Source organism: Mytilus californianus, unplaced genomic scaffold (assembly GCF_021869535.1).
Source record: "Mytilus californianus isolate M0D057914Y unplaced genomic scaffold, xbMytCali1.0.p SCAF_4, whole genome shotgun sequence".
NCBI classification, from domain to species: Eukaryota; Metazoa; Mollusca; class Bivalvia; order Mytilida; family Mytilidae; genus Mytilus; species Mytilus californianus.
This window is the reverse complement of record NW_026262690.1, coordinates 80,597,987-80,608,694: the sequence shown is the minus strand read 5'-3', so window position 1 is coordinate 80,608,694 and position 10,708 is coordinate 80,597,987. Positions and strand designations below refer to the sequence as shown.

The following is a 10,708-nucleotide window of genomic DNA, read 5'->3' as shown; positions in this document are numbered from 1 at the left end:
ATTTTACTGCTGCACCAGATGCAAATTTTGACCGCCAAAGTCTGTTCAGTGATGCTTTAGCCAAAATATTTGAAAATTTATAACTTATTCAAAATTGAAGAGCTGACAATTCCAATAATGGACAAAAGTAAAGCCGAAGCTGGTCAAGGAATCGGAGCTTTGCATGAGGGAGATACATTTCTTGATATCAAATAATTTCCAAAATTTTTTAACATCAAATTCAAATCACATAATATACCAAGTACTGATTTTGAATCTGCAGTTTCTTTGTGTTTGCATTTTTTGTGAGTGTGAAGTATATTTTGTGGCATGAATTAATAAGAGAGCGGCTGAAAATGCCAAAGGGACATTCAAACTCCTTAGTTGAATACAAACTGACAACACCATGGCATAACCATATCCTCTCCTTCCTATTATTGTAGTCATTAAGGATGCAATATGACATTATTTTTTTCCACCGTTTTCCATTCATTAGTATGTATAGTTGACATCCACAGTTGAACATATTATAGCTTTTAAGTAATACCTATCCTTCATTTCATTTTGCCATCCTTATTTTTTAAAGTTCTGCGAATGAAAAAAACGTTATATGTTCACTTCAGGTAAACTAAAAACAATAAGTATATAACGAAACAGATTTATTTATATATTTGTTTGAATTTTTTAGTCATTTGTGTTTGTATGCTTTCACAATTTTGGCTACTGGTTTCAATTATTGGGAAAGTGTTTTTGAAATTATGTTATGCAATACTGTATGTACTATCAACTACACAATTTTTGTTTGTGTTTTTGTCTCTGTCATATGTTTTTGCATGTCTGTTTAAATTTTGAAATCAGTTGTGTTTGTATGTCTGTTTAAATTTTGAAATCAGTTGTGTTTGTATGTCTGTTTGAATTTTTAGATCAGTTAGGTTTGTATGTCTGCTTGAATTTTTAAATCAGTTGTGTTGTATGTCTGTGATTAATGTTTACACAGTTTTGACTGCTGGATCCCAATTATTGTCATGTTTATCAATTATGTCTGTTTGGGTTGCTTACCCAATTTTGTCAATATAGCTATTAACAACTGTCATACAAGTGGGAGGTTTAGCTAGATATAAAACAGATTTGAACCCGCAATTGTTTTTCTAAAATAACTGTACCACATCAGGAATATGATAGTCAATTTTAATTCGTTACGTTGGTTGAAATAGTTAAGAGTTTGATTTTGCCAGGTGTTATGGACCTTCCCACTTTTTTTTAATTTACTTTGGAGTTCGGTATTTATGTTATTACTTTTTTAGACTCATAGAGGATTCTAGTTTTATCTATATAAATAAAATAATAAATCAGGACAAACAGAATATTTTGAAAATGATGTCAAGCTCTTTATCATGATTCTTTTTCCATGCATTATTGAGTGAAGCTGACAAATATATTATACACACAATTTGTTTCAAATATTATATATAACTACTTATAATTTGTCATAAAAAAATCCAAAATCTGACCACTGGACGAAATGAGTTTGTCGTTGGTTCATGTCTGTTATATTTGATTTTCTTAATTGTTTTGTTATAAATAAGGTCGTTAGTTTTCTCAATTGAATTGTTTCATATTTTTCATGTCGATCCCTTTTATAGCTGACTATACGGTATGGGTTTTTCTCATTATGAAAGATCGTAAGGTTGCTTATAATTGCTTACATCCACTTCATTTGAACATTGGTGGATAGTTGTCTCATTGGTAATCATACCATATCTCTTTATTGTTATATTAAGGTCAATTTGCAAGCAAACTGCACATAGTCATTCTTCAAACAAACAATTTATATAATATTAGTGTACAGTATTTTAGGGACAAACCAAATCAATAAGATTTAACTTGACCACTTATTGATAAAAATGAGGTCTGAATTCAGGGAAAGGATACATTCCTTGTTCAGAAATTTACAGGAAAATATTGAAGATTTACCTCCATTTGTTACTAAGAAAGAAAAAAATCTACTTAATACAACGTTTTAAATCTTTAAGCTGTAAAGATCATGAAAATGTGACCAAGTTCACATATCAGCTTTCAATCCTTATTCAAACCATAGACTTATCAAATGTTGTTGTAATGTCCGTTTATGTACTGAGGCAACCAAATAAAGTCTTACTCATAAATGTTATAGTGTCTTTTTTAATGACCAGCAAGGTAAGACATAAAGGAGTACAATTTCAATTCACATCGACAGACATTCAAAACATTTTATTGGTAGACAAAATATGCACAAAAATAAAATAATTTATATTTATTCCCATTTTTTTTTTATTGAAATATGTACTGGTTTTACACAAAGCACACACAACATTTCAGATTTCTTATTATAAAAACACAGCTGGTACAAAAAACTGCTCGTTATTGGAAAGATTTAAAAGCTTGAAATCCAAAGCATCTTCAACTTTAACATATATTTTATATATATTTCTACAGGCTTCAATTTTTTATTATCATACATTATTTAAACATATCAAAACGTATGATCAATGAATGTGTATGAACATTTTCACAAGAATAATAAAGAAAATGAGCTCAGTGCTACCCAGAGTTACTTCCCCTTACAATACAAGATACAAGAAGATAACACACTGATATTCCTTCGTTAACAAGTAGAGAAGCCATCAGGACTTTATACAATTTCAGATTCCACATTATATACAATTAAAATTTTCTCTTCAAGAAAGTTACCCATGCGATAAATCAAAGGCCTATTATATCTGACAAAAACTTTTCATTACTTACATTTTTTAAAAGTGACAGTAAATTGTCAAACACAATTGCTGTAGCTAAATATAAAAATGCATTTCTCTTGCAAGAATTTGCAACCACAAATGATGACAAATAATAATAGCACGAAACAAATATTTAGAGAAGCTGTATAAATTATCTGGGTCTTGCTTGCATAATTTACATCAATAAATATTTCACCATAGAAATCTTTAAAAAAAAAAGCTTTTTAATGATGTGTATTGTTGTAAACCTGGGTTAAAAAAAAAAATTCTCTGTGTCTAAAGTCTATTATATACACACATAAATATGTTATATAACCTGAATATAAAAATGTTTTATCATGACAAAGTTGTTGCCAATAAACATCTAACATTATTTGGTATTTACTTATATAAAATATACACTTTCATTCATTATCATATCGATTATCATCAAAAATATTCTCTTTGATTAAAAAATGATACATTTATGTGTATCAATTCTGAAAGTTATGTGAAGTTGATATTTGATTCCATTTTATCTAAACATTTATACATATAAAAATATGTAAGGATGAATGATGCCCAAAAAATATATACGGGTTTTATTGTATCGCATAGTATCCTGATTTTACTATATTAAATACCTCTGACACCTTCATGAATTTATATATTTTACTTTCTAATCCTTGATTTCCTTCATCTTAATCAACATTTTCATTCATAATTCAGCTTTTTTCTATTTCGTGCTGTTCTGTCATAATTCCTTATTCATGTACATGTATTTGTCTTTGCAGATGTGCTATTTTGAAATTTCTCTCTTCTGCCTTTGATCATATCATATTTTGGAGGCCTCTTGTATTCAAATAATAAATTCCCGTGGAGATTCCATAATCTATTTAGTAATGTGATGTTGATAATTGATTCCATGTTGTTTAGACACTCATACTCAAAAACTTTGTAAGCACATTTAATATTAGTTTAGTATAAAAGCAGTTTCTTACATTATTTTTATCCTGATTTAAGAAAGGAAAACAATTTGCTTGCTAAACTCGTATTATTGTCCTCTAATTGAAACATTTGTCTTCTCAATTCTTTAATTTCAGTTGCTTGCTGTTCTGTTACAATTCCATAATCATGTATTTTTCTTTGAAGTGTAGCTATTTCAAACTTTCTCTTTTCTTCCTTGATCTGATCATTTCTTGACGACCTGTTGTATTCATATAACAGAAGTCCTGCAGAAATTCCATATACTAATGTTTCTCCAAGTAATCTTGTACCTAAACGGTCAGCTTCGTCGTCTGATAATGGTTTCACTTCTATTGGTTTACCATGTAATTTACTTTGTAATGTAGAATCCATCGAATTGTACCCTGAAAAAAATTACAATTAAAAACCTAAATTGAGAAGATGTCTTTTTAGACCTTGTGCGTTCAATGAGCCTATGTTAACTAAAAGTCATAATTGTTCCTAACACCTGTCAAGAACAACGATAGAATCTGATATTATTTGATGCCACATTATGATATATATTATAAAAAGTAAAATAACAAAAATACCGAACTCCATGGAATTTTTAAAACGGAAAGGCCCTTAACTAATGGCAAATTCAAAACCTCAAATACATTATATTATTGTTATATCAGTTGTAAGATGTAAGTAAAAATAACATTAAATCAGCTGGTTATGAAAAGCTAACACTTATTATGTATGGAATGTTATGTTCTGATACAAAATGAAGTCATATTGGAATAACAAAGCCAGATATTATCCTTATTAAAAGTTTGTATTCATTAACATAAAACATCATAAAAGACCCTACGAACTGAATGAAAACATACCACTAAAGTATGAATAGAATGAAATTATGAATAAATGATTTGCTAGGAACATATCAATTAGACATCAACCAAACCAAACCAACAAAAAGAAATACAGCAGTCAACATACGGTCAACGACAATACAAATAAAACAACACAGTAAAAACCTTTTGCATCCGAATGGTATATATGACGTCTCTTTTAACGACCTCCTGGTATTGATGCAGAAGCCGTTCTGAATACATCTCAACCGCGCAAAGCTGTATTCACTGCCCCTTTTGATACTTCAATAATTGTTAAGATGCATGTTTGGTGCATTAATATTGATACTGTAATCGTAATTATTCTATACAACATATGTTTGAAACTCCGGTTACAAATCCCCATTTCTAACTTATCAAAACTACAGCCATCCTCAGGGATATTATGTATCAACAACTTTTTAGACCAGGCAGTCAATATCGGATTAGTTGTAATAATTTCCTTGCCATCTTTGATTGAGATGCTATCCATTTCTATGTGGTAAATCTTCAGCAACGCCTGCATATGGAGTATATATCTCCAAATTGATACGATACTCCAGAGCTTGAGATTCGTATCAGGATTTCCTTGATATAGGGTTGCCGCTCACAAGGAAGCTTTTAAACCAAGATATCCAAGTGGTGAAGTTTAAATCATTCCTGCAAAAAATTTTACGGACGCCGTTAAGAGTTGGTTGATCGTTATGGAATATCTGTTTCACAGATGACGACGGACAAGTTCCAATCGTCCAATCGCAATCCCTTCCTCTCATTTTCCCCCAAAGTGACCTACCGAATAAGACTTATCACGGGGTTTGTATGTAAACGAGCAACACGACGGATGCCACATGTGGAGCAGGATCTGCTTAACCTTTTGAAGCACCTGAGATCACCTCCGGTTTTAGGTGAGGTTCGTGTTGCTCAGTCTTTAGTTTTCTATGTTGTGTTTTGTATACTGTTGTATTTGCCATGACGCTGTTAGTTTGTTTTCGAATTGTGAGTTTGAATGTCCGTTTGGTATATTTAGCTTCTCTTTTATCAACTTGAGCAATTTTCTTTATTAAATATAAGTCTAATAAAAAATGCCTCACAATTTTAAAGATCCGTCTTTTCGTATCATCACCTACACATATATTACGACGTATAGTGACTAAAACTTTCAACAACAAACACGTGTTTTAGGATATCGATATCGACAACTTTAAGTCTAAACAAGCGGATTGCACCTCACTGTGTAATTTCCCAATTCATATGTAATCGGGGTAGCCATATTGTTACTGGTGACCTAAACATTGTCAAAAACACTTATATATGAAATATGTTAAGCATAGTAACCGAGATACAGTGAGTCTAAACTTGAAACATAACTTAATAAATATACCAATTAATGTAATCGAGAATTATGCCTGACAATGTGCTAAAAAAATAGTCGACATATACCAAAGGAGACACAAATACTCAAGACGAAGAGAAAGGACATTGCCATGGCAAACGTGTAAGCGTGAAACGAATACGTAGATAATTCGTCAGTGTGAGTAAAGGCTATGAGGTTGGTCCTTAATGGATATATGAACACTCGTGCTACATCTACTATGAATCATAACTACTTTCAGCAATCAAATCCGGATTTACCATTTTATATTCCTTTTTCTAAACTTAAGGAAATTTTGGAAGAAATAGTTCACATTTCTGCTTACGCTTCCGGAGCACCTGAGATCACCCCCGTTTTTAGTGGGGTTCGTGTTGCTCGGTTATAAGTTTTCTATGTTGTGTTCTGGATACTGTTGTTTGTCTTTTGCTCGTTTTTCGTTTTTCCATGGCGTTGTCAGTTTTTTTCCGACTATAAGTTTGAATGTCCCTTTGGCATCTTTCGCCTCTCTTTTTCAAATTTGCTTGATAAAAAGAATAGCCAACGTACATATACATATCTTGGTTTAGGAAGGAATAAATCTTAATTTTAGTAAAAACACTTTGATTCAAACAAAAAGTTATCTGAAATTTTACATTATAAAGATGTTTTTCATTTTTTTTATACACAACACATTTTTTACGTTTAGAAGGGGATTTCCCACAGAAAGTCGTAATTCCTTTGGGAACCAGTTGTACTACTCCTCTTTCTTGCTTAATAATTTATTCATATGAGGTAGACAAAAATATCTCAGGAAGAATGAAAAGCCGCTAGTACTGTACCTTAACATTATGTCCTGCCTTTAAGACGATGTCCTCTAATTGAATAAGGCAACGCTTGGTGACTATGTCCTATCGAACGTGCAAAGTTATTGAACAGATTATGAGGAATATTAATGCACAGGTGAAGAAATCAAATGTTTTATATTATTGCATCGGAAAGGGGTTTAGATCGCAAAACTCATGTAAGTATTTAAACAGATTTTTTTATCCACATAATTATGATTTGCATCGCCCATATATAGGTAGGTTGACAGAAAATCTTAAGCCTGGTTTTGATTGCTGATAAAATCGATGTAAATAATTAAAATAAAGGTTTGGTGGATTAATAGGCAGACTTAACAGCATAACGTTGCTTGTTATGACACAAATGTAATTAGTAGGAAAATACCAAAAGGATATTCAAACTCATAAGTCGATGACATGTAAATACTTTTACAGATCTAAGATTTTTTTAGTATGCACATATGGTTTATACCTCCCATATATAGGTAGGTTGACAGTAACTATTAAGCCCAGTTTTGATTGCTGATAAAATTGATTTAAATGGTTTAGATAAAGGTTTCGTGGAGCATTTTGCAAACGCAGCAATATAACTATGCTTGTTATGAAAATAATGTAATTTGGGTATCCGGTAGAGATAAGAAAGATGTAAAGGTCGACAGTTTTTACATGGCCAGTCGAATTTTATTCAATTTGGGAGCAGGCATAGGTGTATTTAAAAAAAATTAACTTGAAGTCGTCAACATTAAGATCTTAAATATGAGTAAAATCACTACCTATTGTCTTGAAATTTAAGTACAAATACCTTTAATGACACGATGCAATTTGCCTGGGTATCCATCAATAATACTAATTCGGTCACATTGGACATGAACTGTTAATGAATATATATCATAAGATGAGCAGAGTATTTTTTGAAGATACCATAGAAGAATTAATACTAAAATTAAAATAATTTTCCTCGATAACCTAAATATTGCCATTACATTTTTTGTACATATAACTGTTTTTCAATTGCAACGGACGTAATTTAAAATCGGTTAAAAGGAGATTGTTCAATAACATATAATTTTGGCCCTTAAAAGCTGTTTTTTTAACACCGATTATGAATACTAAGCAGATCAACAACTGTTCTTATTATGTTTTCAAAGATTTTACATTTAGCAATACATACACAAGATTTAACCAAACAATTGAATTTTAAAAAATACATCTTTACAGGGCTGTTTATGGAGGCTAATAGCTTTACTCCTCATCATGTGATGCACTGGCGTGTTAGAAAAAAACCCATATTTTTTTACTCACCCTTTTAAAACAAGGTAGATAATACAAAATTAGAAATCGTGGACAATTTTGATATCCAAATAAGACAAGTTCGATACCTGTATCTTGGCATTGCACATTACACTGTTAATGACGTCTTTACACTAAATCCATTGGATGTTGGATGTGAACTGCTATTTTAGTCCTAGATTTTGTTTTCTTATTAAATTGTTATTGGCTTTGAAATAGCAGTCAGTAACTGCGAATACTCTCATATCTGTAAGCCTGCAATTCAGTAATTGTCGTTTGTTGCTGTATATCATTTTTTTTTTCGTTCATTCTTTTGTACATTGATCAGGCCGTTATTATTTATTTCGTGTAGAGTATTTCAGTAGAGAACGTAACGTCCTTAAGTGTAAACTATATATTTACCTTGGGGGAAATCCCAACGATGACGTACAAAAAAGTGTAAACAATCGTACTATGGAAATCTATTCCATCTACTGCCTTTTAATCATGAAATAATAAACTGTCATTATGTAGTAAAACATTTTAAAAAAGGAAGGAAAATGAAAAAAAAAAAAAACATTTTACACAAATATACCAGCATTTACACTATATACTAAAATCGAATCCTAAATTGTCCCTGACCAAAATGAAAGTAGACTTTTTTTTTATTTAAGCATTCTTAAATGAGATATAGAATTGTTAATATCCTAAATATATGATTATTTAACAGTTCTTACTTTGAGCAATTCCTACGAAAACTGAACGAAGTTTTGGATTTTGCTTTGCCGATTCACTAACACTATTTGCAACTGGTCTTTTAAACTGTTCGATTAGTAAATTGATCAATTTTACAATTGATGATTCCTTATAATTGTCTGCATTCAGTTGGAGCTGTCTTCTTTTTCTAATTCTATTTGAAGACGCCTGGATAAGTAATTTAGCTTGTTGTCGAAAAAATTTTGCTATTGGTAATACCATGACTATATCTGCATTGATGCATTGAGGTGGAACGGTAGTATTTACTTTTGTGATCAAGGTAATCTCGGTTACACAAACGCTTGAATTTTGCAAACAAACTTCTGTGTTTTTTTTTAGCCTGAAATTTTAATGCAACTGGGTGAAATAAAAAGTATTCATTATTATTATCACATTGACATGGAGCAGATGTTACCTGTATAAAAGTACGGAGTCCGTATAAGTAGCTGTCTTAAAGAACACGAAAAAAAGTATAACCGTAACACTTAATAGATACTGAATAAATGAGTAATACCAAAACTACTGAAAAGTACAACGGATGACATCAAGCACCAAAAAGAGACTCATTAAAAAGAGACATGCGAACAAAATCGAACAGCAAGGAAAAGCGCATGATCCAAATAACCATACATGGTTAGAGCACAGAATGGGGTGAGGATTAACCAATTACTATAAAATCATAAGTTAGTAATAAACTTTATTCAAAGTCGGCTAATATGTACACTATAACAAATGAAACATGAGCTCTGAAGAACTCTAATCATGGAGCTTCATATAAATGCAAATAAATAAAAAGGCATGCAAATAAAATGAAAGCACAGTATTCTTGATTTCTGAACCTCCAGGGTCATGCCCATGCGGTAAACACCTCTATGTACATTTAATGGGAGAACCAGCAATCACTGAAATATCAAAATTTAAAAAATGTAATAAAAACCAAAAAAAAAAAAAAAAATAAAAAAATAATTAAGAAAGCACTGGCATTTAAAAGCAGCTATATATTTTAATGCAAAAAAAAAAGCAGAGCAAAAGGCCAGAAAAAAGGAGGAAATTTCAGCTTTGAGGCAGCACTTGATAAAAACAGCTTGAACTGCAATTACATTATTCTCCCATACTAAGAATTTATATAATTCCTAATTAAATCAAAAGAAGTCATAGTTCTTGCCACATTGGGATGGAAATTCCATATTTGTGCTGATTAAAATCTAAAAGATCTTTCACCATAACTTGAGGTTCTTGGTCTAGGTACCTCAGCAGTGTTCACATATCTGACATTATATGAATTGGTTTTTTTTTTTATATAGCAAGCAGCATATTTGACGTATTTTATTATTTATTTTTAAGTTCTCAAAGGCAATTGTGTGTGCATTCTTCAAGTTTTTAGTGAAAGTAGGTTTGAAATCTGCAGAAGTTTTTCATAAGAATTCTGATAGTTATCATGAGTAAAGCGAAGCGTACGTTCTTGTAAAAAAATCTATTTGTCTTGTTTTTTGTTTCGCTCAGAAATGCCAAGTCATAGGATAATAACTGAAGTTAGACATAAATTAATAAACAGTTGTAAGTTTTCTCAGACTGTTTATGTTTTTCCAATTCTTTTCATTTAATTGCCTTGCATCCTTTTAAAAAATATTTGAAATTGAAGTTTCTAAAATTAGTTGTTACTCAAAGTAATTTAACCTCATTTTCACATGATATAGAAATACAATTTAAATCATAATGGCAAAAAGAAATCAAGTTTGATAAAATGAGTGAAAAATAATAAAGTATTTTTGGTCAGTTTTTTTAATAAGTGATAAAAAAAAACCAAATGATATGGGGTTACCATCAATGACACAAAATCAGAACATGCACAGTAAAAATCACAAAAAGCAAAGGAACAGCACTTTGTTGGTGTTCTTCATCTCAAAGTCACAATGATGC

The 10,708-nt window shown here is 30.9% G+C and overlaps 1 protein-coding gene across 2 annotated transcripts; it reads right to left on the bottom strand.

Moving 5' to 3' along the window:
* Window positions 1–2,257: 2,257 nt before the first annotated feature.
* Window positions 2,258–9,041, bottom strand: LOC127738644 (uncharacterized). Of its 2 annotated transcripts, none has more exons than XM_052249967.1 (2): window positions 8,770–9,041; window positions 2,258–4,102 (listed from the first exon to the last, which is right to left on the bottom strand). In XM_052249967.1, exons 1-2 carry the CDS (start codon window positions 9,008–9,010, stop codon window positions 3,741–3,743), a joined length of 603 nt encoding a protein of 200 aa, XP_052105927.1. In that variant the 5' UTR covers window positions 9,011–9,041; the 3' UTR covers window positions 2,258–3,740. The 2 variants fall into 2 exon arrangements, with proteins under 2 accessions (XP_052105927.1, XP_052105928.1); XM_052249968.1 differs by lacking the exon at window positions 8,770–9,041 and adding an exon at window positions 7,566–8,340.
* Window positions 9,042–10,708: the final 1,667 nt, after the last annotated feature.

Excerpts from the sequence above, each read along its gene's own strand:
- LOC127738644 (XM_052249967.1), bottom strand. The coding sequence starts at position 9,010 with ATGGTATTACCAATAGCAAAATTTTTTCGACAACAAGCTAAATTACTT. Across the intron at positions 4,103-8,769 it reads TTTCGTAGGAATTGCTCAAA|GGTACAATTCGATGGATTCT; the intron begins GTAAGAACTGTT and ends AATTTTTTTCAG.